General features: G+C 44.3%; 1 protein-coding gene across 1 annotated transcript in view; it reads left to right on the top strand.

The window, feature by feature from the left end:
- Positions 1-2,358: 2,358 nt before the first annotated feature.
- Positions 2,359-19,725, top strand: part of Rgs5 (regulator of G protein signaling 5) — a 42,392-nt gene continuing 25,025 nt past the window's right edge. Inside the window, exon 1 of the mRNA XM_028864350.2 lies at positions 2,359-2,505. Within this exon, the coding sequence (XP_028720183.1) occupies positions 2,462-2,505 (44 nt within the window). The 5' untranslated portion in view covers positions 2,359-2,461. The remainder of the gene's footprint in view (positions 2,506-19,725) is intronic.

Genomic DNA, 19,725 nt, shown 5'->3' with positions numbered 1-19,725 from the left:
GCCTACAGGCCATGCTCTCTACACTTCATTTTTGAATTAGTCGTATTCATGTTGGTTATGCTTTTGTAAAGCTTTATAGCTGTTTGAATTTTACGGAAGTTCTCTGAAGAGAGAACCCAAAAGACATTTTTGGGGTACTAAGCCATTGTACACAGAACAAAGAGAAAGGACCCCAGTTACCCCTAATATAAGAGCGACTCCTTCTATACCTCTTAGAGCTTGCTTAAAATTGTGCCTGAAGGATTTACTGACACGAACCCCTTGATATCTATCATTCCTCCCATCCAACATAGGCTCGAATCAGACCAACCAAGACAAATCTGACCCTGGTTACTGTCAGGTTCAAAGGAAACTCCATTTTCCCAAAGTCCAAAAAGCAGAAGGGACAAATGGCTATCTGTGGTGCCTATTAGCACAGGCTAGCCTCCAGGTTCTCTTGGTATCACAAATACCTGTTACACATTTCAAAGCCCATGCTAGCATCCTAGCCCTTCTCACCTCCTCCCCTAACGTAAACTTCCCCAGTCACAGGTTTCTCTCCCAGCAGCTACCCATTCTCTTCATAATCCTATTATTTTTGATATACTCTCTCTCTTTGTCTTCCCCTCTCAGTCTCTCCCTCTGCCTCTTTCTTCCTCTCTGTCTCTTCTCCCTCACCTTCTCTCGGCTCTCCCTCTCTGTATGTTCCTCTCTCACTCTCTGCTCTGCTCTATGGCTTCTCTCATGGCCAAATCTGCTGGCCATATCCAGGCTACTTCTTTCTCTCTCTGCTCTGGATTCTTCCAGATGCCTCTGGCAGTTCTCTGTCTTTCATATCTACAATGAAAGCCTCCCCCTTAACCATACCACAGAACGGTCTTTTCGTCAGTTTATACAGTGACCGGGGACAGTAGAAAACAAGCCATCAGGTGCTTAATCGTGTCTTCAGAGCACTCTGTGTAGAGACCAAGGGGGAAAATCGTCAGGACTGAAATGGAGTCACACTGGGCAGAGAAGTGGCTGCTTGTAATCCCAGTTTGGGAGGTGGAAGCAGGAGGAACAGAAGTTTGAGGCCAGCTTAGGTCTTGTAGCCAGACCCTTCTCCAAACCAACAGGACGGAGCTGCTTGTTCCAGCCTTCTGAAAGAAACTAAACCCAAGAGTTACGTAGAAATGGTTCTCAGCACAGGAACCTGACACCACCCGAGTGTATTCTGACCTTGATTCCTGCTTCCCTTTGTGAGTTTTATTTTCAGTCACAGTCATATTTCACCTCAAGACTGAGGTGTTAAAGCAAAGAATTGGGGAATATGACCAACCTATCCGGCAGGAACAGAAATTCCAAAGAGATACTTGCCTTCCCCTGTTTGGCTATCAGATTGTTGAAATAAGTACTCTAAGCAATTAGACCTCCTCTGGCATTCTCCTGCAGGGAGAGGAAATGGCTGAAGCCCCCGGGGAAGGGGGGGAGACATCCAGAACAGGAATTTGTCTTCTGGACAAAGATTTACGGCTTGTTCGATGACCTTGACCTCACAGCCGACTGACTTGCAAGAGGGACTCGGAGCTGGACATTGGTGGGCAGGGAACCACATTTTGCTCGACTGTTCAGTTTTGTGATCTCTTGCTTTCTGTTCATATCCTACCCTCATGTCAGGTAGATGGACTCTGGAGAGTCGCCGGATCTCTTTGTCAGTCTTTCCAGGGACACATGGAACAAATCTTCGTCTGCTTTTCACTATTAATTTGGCTCCCTTTAATTGACTCATTGAAGAAAGGAGGCTGAGTGTTACCTTGGGAGCACAGCGCTCACCCCAGAGTCTGGTAACAATGTGCTTAGGCAGCTCACAACAGCCTGGGCATGGCTGCCTCGTTGCTCAAAACTGCTATACCAACGTCTATGCCATCAGAGCCTGGGCTGGTCCTTTTAGCTCCAAATTCCTAACATCTATCTAAATGCCCAGCACATGGGATCCTCAGGCACACATTCTCTCCTCCACGAAAAGAAGCATAGTTTCTTCCACTGTGAAAGAAAGGTGGGTTCGATGTTGAATCGGACCCTTGACAGCCCGGAAGTGGTTCTGGGTACTCTGCTTTTAAAGAAAGCCCACATCTCTGTTCTGGCTGACCTGGGATCACAGACTTCAGGCACTAATGGCCTTATCACAGTTTAGGGTCCCATTTAGCCCTGACTAAACAAACAACAGACTGTGGTGACAGAAGCAGTCAGAAGCCTGCCCCAGCAGCCCCTGCAGCCAGGGAAGCCTCCCAGCTCTCGCCTCAGGCAAATTGCTTCTGTGCTCCAGCCCACAATTTCTCTAGAGCTCGGGATTGGTCCTCCGAGCCACAGAGCTGTGAGAGAGCCGGTATATATTCCTCAGAGGGAAAGGCTGCCCCAGACAGTGTTGAAGTTTCCAGAGACCCGTTCAGCTGTTGAGAAGAAGTTCGAGAAATTCGGCTGAGGACCTAAGCCGCTTGCCAAAATGTGTAAGGGGCTGGCAGCGCTGCCGCACTCATGCCTGGAAAGGTGAGAACCGAACTTCTTCAGTGTACGAGATAAAGGTGTGGTGAGCCTTGACTCAGGGGAGGATGCTCGGAGGAACCGCGGGATGAGGTCCCAGGGATGAAACAGCTGTTTGTTGATAGACTTGGAGTTGTCTCATCTGTAGCAGTGCAGAGATTTGGAAAGATCTGAGCTGGAGATCCAACAGGAGATAATTCATGTGTCATTTAGTACACAGAGAGTCCTTTTCTCCCAGAAGATGCCTATTCTGTAGGGTGTGTGTGTGTGTGTGTGTGTGTGTGTGTGTGTGTGTGTGTGTGTGTGTTTAAAAGGTAGCTTCCAACATCGACACATAAAATTATCTGGTTTGAATTCTGGATACCCTACTTATTACCTGTGTGACTTTGAGCAATTCTTTAACCTCTCACTTTCCACAGCAGTAAAGTGGAGGTAGGAAGCATGTTTGCCTCATAGGCTGGTTTGGGGGACCGAGTAAGTGTTCATGTGTGTGAAGTGCTCAGAAGAATGTCTGACACAATAGAACCGTGGAAAGAATGACCTTTATTCACATATGGAGATCGAGGCTGCAGGCTCTGCGGACAGTTTGTGGTGAGGTGGAGAGAGCTTCCCATTGTTCCCAGTACCCTAACTTTGTTAGATAGAAGCAGATGGATTGCTGGGCAAAAGAAAAGCCCCTGGGACACAAGGTTTGTTTATTATGTAGCATTCTCATACACACGGTTGTCCCCAGACTGTGCTATAGTCTGCAAAGAATCCTACATCTAAAATAAACATCTCACTAGAAACAACATCTTAACCCAGCAGCCTATGTGATCTGGGTGGGTAGAAGGGTTCTGCTCTCTTAGGGAATGGATCTGGTTAGATTTACTTTGACAGTCAATCATTAAAGGAAGTAAAAATGACTTTTGTACAATCTGCTTCTGTCCCTAAGGGCAGTGGCGATGTTTGTCTGAGATGGTCATATTGTTTAGTGGGCCATCAAGGACTTTTGCCTTTTTTAAAACTTCACATGGTCTTTGACAATTTCCATCACAGTAATAAATTCAAAGTGCCACTCTTTTTTAAGAGAAGATGATACAGCATATTCCCTGGAGTCAAAAGCACAGATGTTTTAAACTGTTGAGCAGAACCAGTAGCAGCGGAGTATGTAGTCGCTGGCTAGTAACTCAGTAGTCCATTATTCATTGGACCAGGGGGAGGAAGGTGGATTCCAGGGCTCTGAACTATTGATTGTTTTGCTCCCTCTCACCTCCTCTATAGAAAGCTCCAGAAATAGACAGTGTGCAGAGAGCTGAGAGGCAGCCCAACTTCTTTGAAGAGCAGATGGTGCATCTTGCTTCTCTCTTCCGCTGTGAGAACAGCACACTGACTGACCGTGCATTGCATGGATGGATGCCTTTAGCCCACCTGGTATTTGCAGTTGAGCAATCTGACGTCATTACACTGGGGAACAGTTCACACCACTCCTGTGGCAGTCTGCAGGAGTTTGGGCATCTTGACATTGTTAGTCATCATGTCCTATGCTTTTCTGTAAATAACACAGTGTTTACAGAGATACAGTGATGGATTTTCTCAGTTATTCCTGTTACTGTCATGTATTAGATTCATTATCAACATTAGAATTTATTATATTTACATTTATTATTTATTCACTTTACTTATAGTTGGGGGTTGGTTAGTATTGTTCTTGCTGGAAATGTATATGTTGGAAGCCCACTATGGTGGATAGGCTAGTGACGTAATTGAGCATTTTGCAAAATTCATAATGTTAAGAATACAGTAAGATGAGCCGGGCGTGGTGGCGCACGCCTTTAATCCCAGCACTTGGGAGGCAGACCCAGGTGGATCTCTGTGAGTTCGAGGCCAGCCTGGGCTACCAAGTGAGCTCCAGGAAAGGCGCAGAGCTACACAGAGAAACCCTGTCTCGAAAAAACCAAAAAAAAAAAAAAAAAAAAAAAAAAAAAAAGAATACAGTAAGCTAATAATGTTTGGGGGGAGGTCACTGAGAAATTGCAGATTCATACTAATGAAACAATTTCATGCATTTCAAGCCTGTACACATCTCGTAGACAGCTAGATGGCAAACCATACCCTGCTCACAGGACAGTGTCCCCATGTAGGAAGAGAATTGAGGACACACACTACTCAGTGCTGTAGTCCAGGATAGAAGAATAAATACAGAGTACTTTTCTCTGCTTTTCTTGAGGATGGGGAAGAACAAACATTAGTAGTGACATGTTAGGTCGCAATGGGAGAAAGCACCATGGTTCTAAATACTGAGGTAATGAGTGTTTCCTGCAGGGGTGGGGGAGGGGTTGGAAAGAGGAAGGGGAAAAGAAACCCAGCGTTTCTGTAATCTGGGCAGAAAAGGCTTGGTAAGCGGGGAGGGTGATTTGTTTCCAAGGATGGCAAGCCTTTGGCTCTTGCCCTTAAGGAGCTTCACAGCTTGGGATGGTTCTTCCGGGGCCTCTGTCACAGCTCCTTTGGTGGCTGGCTGCCTTCCCTAGGTGAACAGAGTCCTTCTTTCCACTCTTTCTCATGTAGTCTGCATTATGCTGAATCACGGGCTCTCAGATCCCAGAAACTTAGTCGGGAAGGGTCCTTGGAAGGATGTCTAATCTCATTCCCCTTCTCTAGTAAGAACTCAGAGTAGAGTGGATGGATGATTATGAAATAAAGTTTATTTTTGTTTCTCGGGCCAGTGTTAATGGCTTGTCTTGCTGGCTGGAGAGAAAAGGATCAAAACTCTAATTAATTCAGGCGGGATCAATCATTAGCCACAGGAAGCAGGATGTGAGTGGAAGCCAGCCAATAATGGGTTCCTGTCTCTCTTTTCTTTGAAAGTTTCAGTCAGTTCTCAGATAACGTGGGCTCTGGACCGTATTTTAAAGACCGACTCCAGTTGCAGGGAGATAAAGACAGTGATGGCCTGACCCTCTGGCTGCTCTGACAGTGACTGGGGGCGGGCCCACGAGCAGCACCAAGGAGAAGGAAGGCAGCTGCAGCACAGGAAGGATGCCTTTGCAGTCTATCCCTGCCTCTGCATTAGCCCTGGAATCTAACCGGGACATGGAAGGACCACACACCATAGTCGCCCTCTTGATTCCTTCCTGTGGGAGCTGGGAAAGCCCTGGCTCTCTCTGAGCCTCATTTTCTCATCTGAAAGTGAGTGTCCATCTTGTTGGAAAGAAGTAGCACAAGGAAGAAACAAAACCAAATTCACAGGTTGACAGGCATCACAGGTAAACCCAGCTGAGTAATCCCCCCACCCCCACCCTCCCTCGCCTTTGTATTAGAGGCGGCCCGGAAACCACTGTGTTTAGTCAGTTCTATGTCCAAGCCTTTGATAAGCATTATGTCATTCATAATTGTTCAACTTCCTGAAGTAGTCTTCATTCTCCCTTTTTTTAAAAAAAATACATAGTGTACTCTGTACAAAACATTAGAAAACACATTAAAAACTATGATTCTTATTCCAAAATCACCAGTAGAATTCTTTAGCACAGTAACCATCCAGTAAATGTGCAAACATTTCATGACCATTTGACAGCTGGGTTGTTTGGACTGGGACCCAAAACTTGACACATTTGAGGTTAGGTCTCTTAGATCTCATAAACAACCCTCCCATCCCCATTGCTTAACACAATGTTTGCAGGTACAACTTAGGAAGCTCTGTTATAGTCTAAAAAGTTTCTAGATGGGGAGCAGACAGGGATCCTGAACTACATACTCTTGGCTCAGTGCAGTCCTGAGCCCCCTCTAGGAATCGCTTCCTTACAGGAAGACTTGATCACGCATGCTTCTCTACACTCTTTCTCACCCTACCACTTTGCTATTCTGAATCTGGACTTCACATACTACTATTTTTTCATTTTAATTTAATTTTTTTCTGCACCTAAATCCAGTCATATATTTAAAAGCCGTAGCAATTATATTTTGCTAAATGTGTACATGTCCATAGAGATATGTGTAACCTGGAATTTGAAAAAATTACGGGCATTTGTTGACAGTTTTATATGTGTGTATTATGTGTTTTGATCATAGTCACCCTGTTACCCTCTCTCATCTTCTTCCCGCTCTCACTGAACCCTGTGTTCTACCCAACAAGTCTTGTTCTACTTTCCTGTGGTTTGTTTGTTTGGTGTGTGTGTGTGTGTGTGTGTGTGTGTGTGTGTGTGTGTGTGTGTGTGTGTGTATGCATGTGTGTGACTCATGAAGTTTAATTAATATTGATTGCATGAGCATGGATGGGTTATTTACTGGAGGTTCACCTGTACCTGCACACACTTTCTTTTCTGGAACATCAGTAGGTTTAATCAGCCTAAAGGTTGAAAGCATGCATCATCAACTCAGCTACTCCTCATGCAGCTTTGGGGTCTTTACCAGGCCATAGAGCTCCTACAACATCCACAGGGTGTCCCTGGCAAGGCATTCCACTGCTGCTGTACCCAGGTAAGACAACTTAACTAGGCACCTTTTCCTTTCAAAAGGAAGCTCTTCAGTGTTTAAAGGATTGTGCCAAACAGCTTTGGAATCCTCCAGACAGTAAGTACTTGAGCAGGGACACTTCATGAGTAGCAAATGATACTGAGACAAGTGTCCTATCGTCCCCAATTGCCTCTCCAGACACTTCTCAAGCAGTACTGAGTTCATCTGGATGGGTTCTCACTTATATCCCTTAAACTCCATATTCTAGGAAGCCATTGTTCCTTTAGAGTTAGTGGTGGAGATGAAGCACAAAGTAAACTGCTTGTGACAACATTGAGCATCCACTCCCCAAGCGATTATTATTAGCAGTGGAGTGTGGACAGCTATTTTGGTCAAGCTGTGACTTTAGTTGATTTGTGTGTGTGTGGAGAACATCTGTTTCTTGATGAAGCACTCATCTACAGGAGTCAAGAAGTTTGGGAGAATCAAGATGTTCCATCTAAAAAGTGGCTTCCTGTATTTTGGCAGCTGGTTTTAAGTGGTAGCTTACAATGGACATTTGGGTCTGCGGAAGTCTGAGGCCTAACAACATGCCTTTTGGGGATTGTCTAGTCTGGTGATCTGACCCTTTCTGTGTTATAAATTTCTATCCTCTTACATCTGGCTCTGAACCCCCCACCCCATGCATAACACAAGTACACCAGCTGAGTGGGTAGATTCAGACACTCATCCTTCTATGGTATTTTTTTTTTCACTTTCATAAAAGACGTATGGTTTGTTGCAATCAGGGGTTTACTCAGATTTACATTTAGTAGAAGTGAATGACTTTTTTTGTGTGTGCGTGTCTGTGTGTTGTGTGTGTGGTGTGGGGTCTGGGTGTGTGCAGGTGTGTACCACAGTGCTCATGTGAGGCTGGAGGATGACTTGAGAGAGTCTGTTCTCCCCTTGCATCACATGGGTCCTGAAGATGAAGTTCAGTCTTACAGTCATGCCGTCAAGTGCCTTTACCCACTGAATAATCCAGCCACCCCCAGGAAATAACTTCTTTGCCCAAGATGATTATACTTTGGTAAGCCGATCTTGGACAAACAGGTGTTTCTTTATTTCATAATTTTCATTTTGCACTTTTCATCACTTCTGGCACCACTTGTGTGGGCCACACCAAGAAATTCATATTCCGTGGGCAGTAATTAGGTGTCTTCGTCCAGAGTTTGTTGCTGTAACAGGATGTCTGAGACTGGGTGGCTTGTAAGAGATGGACATTTATTTCGACTCATGGTTCTGTAGGCTGAGCTAAGAGCATAGGGCTAGTTTCTCTTACTGAATCACAGCCCAGTGGTAGAGCAAATGTCAAGTAAACGCCGATGGAAGAGATAACAGGAGACAGGGGTGGGGGTAGCCTCACTGTGTGCAACCAGCACTCAGAGTAACTAATCCAGCCCTGGAGAGCTGCATTAATCCCACTAATGACTTAGCCACCCACACAAGGCCTCATCATCTCCCAACACTGTTACTGTGGGTGATAAATTGCACTTTACAGTTTGGAAAGAAGAAAACATATTCAATTCATAGCTGTGCCCTACAGTTGAATGCAATTTTGACACTATCTACCTGGAATTAAAATCAACTTCCACAGGATAAGGTCTCTATCCCACAAAAGTATCCCTGTTTCATCTACCCTGTGGACCCCAGAAACTCAAGTCATTAAGCTTGGCAGCAGTCACCTTTACCCAGTAATCTGGTCTTGCAAGCCAGAACTAAAGGGTTATTTTTACCACCACATTTACTGTTGAGCCCAGTTTTACTAACTAGGATAAAGGCAGTCTCTATCAGATCCTTGGAAACCAACCACACCCAACATTTATTGTTGTATAGTACTGCCCTCATGGGGGCAGGGTGGTGGTGGTGGTGGTGAGGTGATCTAACAAAGGAGAAAAAGGATGTTGATGTAGCATTCACCCTGACCCTCTTCTCCACATCCACCATTAGAACAGGGACACACAGCAGGGATACTCAGTCCATTTGATGTTGAATGTGAGCACAGATTGAGAAGGTGCATGAGCTGCCTTACATGCCTTTATCTCATCCTTCCCTGCTTTAGTAAACCAATGTTTCAATTGCTAGTTCCACTTCTCTCATCCCTCTGCCCATTCTGGGTTGAGCATCATGAGTTGGAGAGTGTGGTCCTTGGCCTTCCAATCATGTGCGAAGTCTTCTACTCCACTTCATCTGTGAACTCTGAGCATCATGTCTAAGTCCTGCTGAGAAAAGTCCAGGTCAGACTCAGTCTCCTCCCTTATCAAGACCTGTCTGCAGCCTTCAAATCCACCAGCTTCAGTCTCACTGGCCAGCTCCATTCCAAGGTTCCCACCAGGAAATCTGCCACAGAGCCATAGACAGTCTCTACACTCACACATAGTTTTGACTCTGTAGTGTTCCAGCAGAGACAACCATATCGGTTTCCATAGATCATGCTCAGTTAGCTTTGCTTAGAGATCAGGTTTAAGTATCTGATTTACAATCCCAGGAAGGAGAGACATTTCCCTGTCAGATTCAGTCTCTAAAAATGAAAAAAAAAAAAAAAAAACCACAGTTGCCTCACAAAGAGTTCAATTTTGATTATCTAACCAACCCTTAATTGTCTGTGTTCTTCGTCAAGCTGATATGATCATCGCCAGGGAGATTGGGCACCAGGGTGCAAGGGGCTCCCATATGAAGGAGTCCTGGAAACTTATATTCATGATTATTTTTACCCAATGATATTAAAAACACAGCAAAACTTGGGTCCTCAGCAGAGGCTTGGGCTTAGGGACCTTATCTTGACTTTTGCTTCAAGTGATTGCAGTGAGGGTTTCACTGAGCTGCTGTCCTATACATTTCTCTAAACTTGGGTAAACATAAAGGATTTATTTAGGACCCTCTCATGTTGGATGATATGAAGGGCTTTCATCCACCCAATCCCTTAGGACCATAGTTATTAACTCTCTTAATGTCTCTTTCATCTGTTCAATTTCAATTTCTTCCATTAAAGTTCTTAGCTCTCTCTCTCTCTCTCTCTCTCTCTCTCTCTCTCTCTCTCTCTCTCTCTGTCTCTGTCTCTCTCTCTCTCTCTCTCTCTCTCTCTCTCTCTCTCTCTCTCTCTCTCTCTGTGTGTGTGTGTGTGTGTGTGTGTGTGTGTGTGCCTGTGTGTGTGTATGGGAGTGTATGTGCATGTGCCCTTGAAGGCCCAAGGCATCAGATCTTACCGGATCTGAAAACACTCAGACTGGCTTTTAAACGATCCCTTATGTACAGTTAACCATACCTAAAAAGCAAAGGGAGATCATGGATTCATTTCCTATTGCCATTGTAACAGGTGCCACAAGTTTGGTGGCTTGAAGCAATGCACATACATTCTCACACAGTTCTAGAGGTCAGAAGTCTGAAATGGATCCCAGGGGCTGCTTTCTTTCTGGAGGTTGATTTCTTTGCCTTTTACAGCATTAGGAGGTGACCTGCATTTCTTGGCTTATGACCCTACCTTCATCATTTTCCAACATCTCCGCTGTCATTGCCACAGCACCTTAAGACCCTGATCCACTTGCCTTCTTTATACAATGACCAATTTACAATGCGTCCATCTGAACTTTATCACGTCTGCCCCATAAGATGTCCACAGGTCCTACAAGCCAAGATGGGACCTCCTTGAAGAGTCACTCTTTAGTCTACATGCAGAAGATATGGGAATGAAACTTGTCGTGACTCAGTTTCCCCTTGTGTCTGTTTCTGTTTCTTCCTGGCTGTTGTCCATCATCTTCAGTGGAAATATCTCAGTCCCAGGCCATGTCTTCTCAAGGGTTTACACAGATGTTCTTCCCACCCAGAAGATGTTGCTCACACCTTCTGTTTTCTATGGGATGCTCATAGGCCCCCTCTGGCAATGCTCCTCCAAGTCCCTAGATCCCTTTTCCTATCTGTGCTTTGTATCAATCCTGACTCATATTTGTAATATATGTTAGATTTACATCTTTATAGCGGGTTCAAGTCCCTAGTCTCAAGGAAAGCTCTCAGCCTGAATATTTGCCCATGTTGTCAACATCATGGCTTCTGGCTTGTGGCAGCTGAGTGACTGCCTGCCTGGTTCCTGGACCCTGTTGCCACATCAAGCCCAGATCTAAAATTTAGTAACAACTTCAGGGAGTTTTTATTCTTCAGTCTTCAATGTGTGAAAGTCAGAGTGCAGATTGATTACTTTGAATTTGTAAGAAGTATTTTTAGGAAGATGCAAGCTTTCGTGTGAAAGTTTGGGAAGAACCTCTGAAGAGTCAGGACAAGGATAAGAAGTGATTGAGATCTCTGGAGTCCGAAAAAAACAAGGAGAGAGAGAAAGAGAGAGAGAGAGAGAGAGAGAGAGAGAGAGAGAGAGAGAGAGAGAGAGGGACTGGTCTTTCTGGAGATTCCTTGGAATGCTCCCCACCCAGAAAGAAGCCAGTCTCCCTCCCTTGACCTCCCAAACAAAAATTCTTTGCTTTCCATAGCTCATACCACTTCTTAGGGGTGGGAGGTGAGGCACGAGTGGTTCACACCTGTAAGCCATTACCTTGACCTCTCGTGCATGCTGATGTCACAGGTATGAACTACCATGCCCAGGGATCATCACATCGTACCCTATATCCCCAGATTCACCTTTGGATCAATATTTGGCATCAAATTTTCACAACGATCATATGACACAGACATCAACATGTTACTGTTTTACTAATGAGTAGATGTCGGCTCCAAGTCAGAAGGTGAACCCCACAAACCTCAGCTCAGCCACAGGTACACTAACTCCAAATCGAGGACTTCTAGCACTCGTCAAGGCCGAATTATAATAAGTCACCCCATCCTTGTCTCCACATAAAGGGGAAGCTACCAGAAGCCAGAAATGCTTATTAATATTATAAAGTATTCCCATGGTATCTATTACAAACCATGACAAACAGCTCTTGTTCCATTAAAGTCAGACAAGCAAATCATTATAGAAATGAATTTAGAAAACAATAGCTAATTCTTGAAAATGGAAATCAGAAAGATTATAAGCTTCTATTTCAACATTTCCCTTTCCAGGAAAAGAGAAAAGATCATTTGAAATCTCATTCCAACAACAGAAACCGTTCTCTGGTCCTCATTGCTGTGCCATTATTTTCTCAACAACCCACTTTTAGTCATTTGGCAAAGAGAAACACTGGATAAGACCTCTGATTTCTCAGGGCAATAATGCATCATGAGAGAAGACACCGAGTTAGTGAAGTGATGGAACTCATATTGGTGTTCAGTAAGATCTTAATCTTAGTGTAGTCTCCTTTTCTTCTCTTTCCTTTTCCCCTTCTCTAATACCCTTTATTTATCCTTTCATCTTCTCTTTAAGAGATGCTAAAGGAGTTGAAAGTAGGAGCCACATGAAGTAGCAAGGGTTCAGTCTGCAGAGCCTCCCTGTAATTGAACAGAAAAGAATGCTTGGCGGCTGTGGGTACCACCACTGTCCACAGAAGCTCTCGTGGGAACTTTGCTGACCCTTCCACCTTTGGAACTCATAATTTCCACAAATATCTGTCTTCTTCAACTGGAGGACCATTTCCCACTATTCATTATCTAGCTTCCAAACTGAATTACCAAAAGTCCAGGGTTCCTGCCAGCGCTATTTTGAATAAGATGGGGAATTGAAGGTCAAAGGGAAATGAGCTGTTTCTAGCCTGTCCGTCTCATCCCTACACTGCCTCTTCATTACCCCCAATAACCTACCCTGAATGAGAAGTATGTCAGGGATAGGCCATAAAATCTTGGGAAATGTCCCAATTTCCGTGAGAATCCTTAAGTAGAGAGTGGACAGAGCTTGGGAAAAACAATGCTATTGTGAAAATAAAAATTAAAGCAACATCACATGGGAAGAGATGTCGCAGCGTGGCTGCATTGTGCTGGGCAGCTATTGAGGCTATAGAAAATACAGCCTTGATGAGGACAATGCCAACTCATCCTCCATGCTTTCAGGGTTGCTCATGTTACCAGGTAGAGATTATCTGAAAGAAGCTTACCATAATCAACTAGGTACATACCCATTGAGGGTGTCCCATCTCCTTCTTCAATGCATGTCTATCAACACACACAGACCGTGGCGGACAACCATTGTTCCAATAAAGTCAGACATTTAGATTAGTACAGAAGAAATGCATGGATCCTGTGTACACTGTGCTATGATAGGGGCAGCCGTAGTAATAATAACACACATGCCTATCAAATATTTACTCAGCACCAAAATGCTGCTGTAGACACCTCAGTGGGATGAGTTTGTCATCCTCACCGTGGATCTCCATCACCACTTTGTTACACAAAGTGAGTTGTGATATTCAGTGATGTGGGAAGGGACCCTGCTGGATGGTGGAAGGTAGACAATACAGCCATGTGCTGTGATTCTGCTTTCATTTTCCTGCTCCATCCCAACAGCTAAAGCAACTGGATAGGCTGAAGTGGTAACAGACTTTGGGGGAAGGAACAAAATCAGAAGGGTTTTAAACTGGTGTGTGGTAGAGGAAAGATGGGGGCAGGGGATGCTTGCCAGCTATCCATAAGGTCCTTGGAATGCAGGAAATTTTGGGGGGTAGTGGGAGACAAGATTGGTAACAAGAGACATGGAAAGCCAGAAAGCGATAATGTTTTCCGTGTGGGATAGACCAAGCAGGGCATGGGCAGGGATGGCATGGGCAGGGGAGGATAAGGCTAGTGAGGCAGATGTCACAGCAGTTCAGTTCTTTAGAACTGGTAAAGTTAAAAGTGGAACGAGAAGGACACATTGAAAGAATTTTCTGGAAAAAAAAAAAAAAGAGCAACACGTGTGACCAATCAGCTATTGGAATGAGGAAGACAGTCCATAAGAATCGGGGGTGGGGGTGGTACAGGTTATGAGAACGAGGTGGTTGTACTTACAGGTGAAATGGGGCATTGGGAAGGTGCAGAAGGTATGGTAAATGATGGTACCACACACAGCCCGTGAAGATCTCGGGTCCTCGCTTTTTCCATTTATGAGCCAAAGACATCAAATGTTACAACTGTAAAATCTTACTACAGTTAGGGGGTTAGCAGGAGTCTTGTCACCTGTTTTCTTTCATCCTCCCTGCCCTTCCCTCCTCTCTCTTTTGACTAGAGCAGAGAACTCAAATCTCACTCAGGATCACCCAGCAGAGTGACTAGCTTGGCAGGAGGGTTGAGTCAAGGGCATAACACCGTCACCTGTCACGATGTGTCTCCCTTTGCTGCCTCTGGCTCTTTGTTCTGAGACTATACTGGATATGTCCCTTCCTCAGCACAGGATTTTCTGCAATAACATTGGAAATTATAAACCCTGGGATTTATGGTGTGCCGTGGTACATGTGCCAGGCACCGAGAGAAACGCCTCACATACAGTAACTTATTTCACCACTACAAAAGATGCTTAGAAGGTAGGCACCATTGTTCTGGCTGGAGATGAGAGAACAAGCCAACGGGGTTCCGAAAGCACCCAAAGCCACGTGTGTAGCAAAGTGAGCTGAGAAGTCTGAGGCCGCCATGCCTACACTCGGTACTATGCTATCCTGTTGTTTCCTTCAAGGAAAAGGAGCTTTTCTGTGTGTGTGGGGGTGGGGGGAGTTGAGCTTTCTGGACAGGCACTCAGTGCTCCGCTTGGCTTCTTTCAAGGAACAGCCCTCTCAACATGTAGACAGTTGCTTTCGGTCCTGTAATCTGAGATGGGATTCTCATCCGTTACAGGCAGACATGTCTTTTCTGCCAAGGGCAGGGCAGAGATTAAACAGGGTTCGGTGTATTATTTGTGAGTGTGAAATGGACTGGAGGTCTGGAAAGTATCTTATGATGTCACTGGGATGGATCCAGGTGGTCACAGGACACAGTTATCCAAAGCAGCTGGCTGTTACTCTTGCCTTGATGGCTTTTCTTGGTAATGGAAACTTCTCCACATTTATTGTTCACTATTTCCATGGTTTCACCACGGTTATGGTTCATAAATCCCCCTGAACGCCTCCTGTTTGAATTTGAACAATCTTTCTCCTTTGCAGGAGCATTTTTCTACTTATAAAAAGCTGTCATTTTAAATGGACACCGTTATTTTGAAGTTTCACGTTTGGAGCTCCAGGGTCTCTGGCAGTCAGTCCAGGGTCTGCTGGTTGGGTGTGGCTTTCATCTTAGGTTGAGCTGCAAGCTCTGTTGCTTTGGATTCAGAATCACTATGGACACCGTTCTATCCCTCCTCCACCTCTGCAGCCCGCCTTTGCCCTGGTATGTGTGACAACGGGCAGAGATGTGCAGCTGCCGTAGGGTGGCACTGACCTAGTTCTAGAGCCTTAAATGGCAGGATTTCTGCCCCCTGTCAAGGGGAATCTCTCTCTCTCTCTCTCTCTCTCTCTCTCTCTCTCTCTCTCTCTCTCTCTCTCTCTCTCTCTCCCTCTCTCTCTCCTGCTCTCTCTCTCTCCCTCTCTCTCTCTCTCCTCTCTTTAACTCTCTCTTCTCTTCTTTATTTTTTCTTTCTTTCTGTGTCTCAAACATTGTCTTCAACACTATCGGGAAGAAGCTATAGTGTCTCCTCAATGATTTATGGAGAAGAGACACTGAAGGAGAATACAACCCTCCATCATCACTCATTTTTGCAGAAGCTCAGGGTTACAAGTCCCCAAGTCAAAGGAGTATTAGGAGTTAGAACTAACACTGGGTGGCATGGATGTTAATAAGTAGAAACAGTGACCATGAAGATGGTGATGACCGTGGTAGCAATGGTAATAATAACAGTAGCTGGCATGTACAGCATCCTGTTTATGACCAGGCCAACCTTTTCTGTTATTATCTCTTGTACTCCTCACAGAAACTTCCTAAACCATCTCCCAATTCATCCTCATTTTACAGATCAAGTGTTTGAGGACCAGGGATACACAGCTTGTGTAAATTCACTCAGATAGTAAGTAGTTATTGGAAAATAAGATGATCTACTCAAGACCAATTCTAGGTTATTTTTGATAGGTAACCAACTATATTAATGGTTGGTTATGGGTGGTTGTTTCTTAATAGCTTTGCTATCAGTTTATGAAAGTAAGACCACTGTACCCATAATGAAACCAAACTGAACACATACTTTTTGAGCAAACACTTAAGCTGATGAAAGTGTTCATATAATTTATTCCACCATATCAACAAATTTCAAGTGGTCTGTGTTCTGCTTGTGCCTTGTGTGAAAGATTCACTAACCCACAATAGGACCAGAGAGTTGAGATGTTGATGTCCTCATGGTTGATATTAGACAATGAAAAACCTCAGAGTCAACAAATGGATCTGGGGCTAAGCAGGGATCAAGCCCCAGGTTCCATCTCTAGGAGCAAAGGCTTAGTTCCATCTTTGCACGCTTGATTTAACATGGACGGGGAGTCCACAGGAGGCTTACTAGTCCAAATCTGAGCCTCCCTGTGACTGGAGAGAGGCCATTATTTGTGGCAAACACTCTGCTAACAGTGATCTTGATCAGGTCAGCAGGAACAGTTGTAGATGGTCCCACAGGAGCTGAACTTTCTACAAAGCTTGCTGACCACCACTGAGAAGTGAGTATCTGATCTACACCCATCTCACACTGTAGCAACCGAAAGAAGCTAAAAGTGCTACGAGATAACAGGTCTCATCATTTCTCGCTCTTTTGTTTTTGCCTTTTCTTCCACAGGAGATTTCCAGACAAGTAGTAGTGTGTGGCATGGGGCACGCACACAGCAGAGATACTGTTTGTTAGTCTGTTAAGTAAACAAATGAGTAGAAGAAGAAACTGCATACGACCCTGTTTTTTAATGGGCACTCTGATCTCATGAAGAAGTTAGCTTATTCAAATAAGTGTCCTGTGGACTACCTATGTGTGTGTATGTATGTATGTGTGTACATGTGTGCTTGTGTGTGTACATTTACCAGAGGACAACTTTGACTGTCGTCCCTCAGAGGTTTAATTTATTTATTTTATTTTATATTATTGAGATGGGGCCTCTCACTGGCCTGCAATTCACAAAGTAGGCTAGGCCGGCTGGCCAATGAGTACCCAAGGACCTACTTGTCTCCCACTGTCCGGAACTGGGATTATAAATGCCTGCCACAGTTCCTGACATTTTTTTAATCCTAGTTTCTGGATTCCTCAGGCTTGCAAACTGAACACTCGATCTCCTGAGCCTCTCCCTAGTGTTCTGTTGCATTTGCCTGTGAGGGCATCTTCATGACAACAGTTTGGGTACAGCCAAGGTAAAAGTTTGCAGACAAAAATGGCTATAGTTGTTATTAAATCTGACAGGAAATGGTGGAACCTAACAAGAGTTTGAAGGATGTAAGAGATAAATGTGTTTTCTATAAATATGCCATATTTGACAGCTGGCATTGTCAATTCCATTTTTTTTCAACCATCTTATAGTTCAGAATGTCGTATAATGTAGTTAATCACATGAGCCGTGGGAAACAGCTGTCATTTCTGAAGCCACATCTCAGTTCTTTAACAATAATGGCACTGTGTATTTCTCCCTGTCTTTCTTCACCTTTCTACCACGTACGTAACTGAGGGATATTTTATGAAAAACTCACTCTAGGATCATTTGCCTAAGGTACCAAATATAAATTATGTAAATCAGGTAAGAAGTTAGGTATATATTTTAATGTACCACACTGTATTAGGTGGCTAAAACAAAAGCAGTGGGTGGTTTCATTTTAGCCAGATGAAAGTACTAGATAACAGAGTGATGAAGTTTTTCTACATCTAAATGGCTCAGCCTTGCCTTCTTCCAAGCCTTGAGAGTCGATCATGATTTTAATCAGTCAAGTTCAGAAGAACTTGGGGATGGGGCGCCGTGGCGGGCGATTGAAGATGGTAGATAAACAGCATTGGGGTGTGTGTGTGTGTGTGTGTGTGTGTGTGTGTGTGTGTGTGTGTGTGTGTGTGTGTGTGTGTGGTGTGCTCGCGCGCGCCATGGATAATTATTGTTTTTTAGTAATCAAGAAGCACCTTCGTGGAAAGAAGCCTGCAGGGTTTTCTTAGCTGGATCCAGGGGTCTTTCTACGGCCATTGTAGCGCATGCCTCTTCCTGGCCAGCAGGGGGCATCTGCAACACAGATTTGGGTTGCATTGAGTTTCACCATCCAATAATAGATTAAGTCTTTTGGAAATGCCGTTTTGAAAATGCTGCTCTACGCATCCCAAGCTTCCTACAGAGTGTCTTTCTTCATAGACGTACTTGGACTGTGTCTAGAGTCTAGGATTAAACCTACTTGTGATTGCCAGGTGTGTTACAAGCACAGGCCCCTCAAAGGCCCTTCTGTCTCTTTAACATAGTAAGATGTACTCTTGCATTATTTTCAGATTCCTCTTCTCATTAAAATATACCCTATGTAAGTGGTGTGAATAACTGAATGTATGCCCCGCTTAAGCCCTGCTTGCCTGTTTTCTTCCCCCTTTCCATTTCCGTTTCTTTCTTGTTTTCATCCTTAGTGCTGGCGATCTGCTCAGGCCCTTGCCTGTGCTAAGCAAGCACTTACCATGCTTCCTCCTCAGCCTCTTACTTCTCTGCCTCCAGTTACTTTAAAGGTAGAAACTGAACTCAGTCGTCTAGTGGCTTTTCGTCTCTCCAGTCAATGAAACTAGTCCATTGAGATTTCAGAAGATCATAGAGAGTTGGCGAGTGGGCAGCTGAAGATGGTAGCTAATAAACATTGGAGGATGTGTGTGCATTTCCATGGTCAGTTATTGCTTTTTTTTTTTTTTTTTTTTTTTTTTTAGGAAACAAGAAAGCACATAGACTTTTTCACATTGTGTCCCATCAATATTTTTTAAATGATGGGAAAAAAACATCTACAGTCTAGTTTGCATGGTAAACAATTGTGCCTTTAGGGTAGTTCCAAACATCATCAGGGCCAGAAACACCATCCCCATCCTCGAAATAGCTAGAATCCGAGCCTCTCTACAGGCTCTCAATCAAATTTTCTTGAATAGACTTCTATTTCTAAAGAGGTTGCATGGCTTCTGTTTGTACTGAGTTCTGGTGCTGCCCTGGCACACACATGCATTGGAAGGTTAGAACTTGCGACCCGTGCACCTGCTAGGAGGAAGGACTAGGGTGGTCCATGGCCTGTGGAATCCCAATCCCCTGGCCAGCATGCCCACACGGGAGCAGATTTAGCTTTGCACAAGGCTGCTACTCTTCAGACCCTTGCAGCATGAAGCTACTGGTGTGACTCATCTCCAGAGCTATCTGCCTCAGAGCCTTTAATTAAACTCTCAGCCAGGCATTTCCAATTGATTTGATTTCAAAACTATTTTTTTTTCTCTCTCCCTTGTAACACAAAAGGATAACAGAGGAGGAAGACCAGAAACGATACAAATCATTTCTTGTTAATCGGCATTAATGTAATTTAGCCAGAGAAAAATGCCTAGTGTGCAGCCCAAGAAAGCTAGAGACTGTGGCTGACATGGTAAACAAATTAGAAAGTTTTCCTCTCCAGATAGAGATGCTTTTGAAATCCAATTAATGTCAGATACATTCAAGTCTATCTCTAAAGGGGAAACTAATTTGGCGAATTTGAGCTTATTTGTTTTTCCCGTTGATTCGCGCTATTCCCACACTTGTGTGAGGCTCTGACGGGAAGGTAATCCAGGGTGAGGCCGTCTTCTAGGAACTCTCGAGCAGTATAGCAACTCCGTGTTTCTTTTTCTTGTTGTTGTTGTTTGTATGTTTGCTTTGTTTTGTTTTGTTTTGTTTTTAAGATGCCAAGTATTCCAAGTAG

The sequence above is a fragment of the Peromyscus leucopus genome, chromosome 15, assembly GCF_004664715.2.
Source record: "Peromyscus leucopus breed LL Stock chromosome 15, UCI_PerLeu_2.1, whole genome shotgun sequence".
NCBI classification, from domain to species: Eukaryota; Metazoa; Chordata; class Mammalia; order Rodentia; family Cricetidae; genus Peromyscus; species Peromyscus leucopus.
This window is presented reverse-complemented; position numbering and strand designations above follow the sequence as displayed.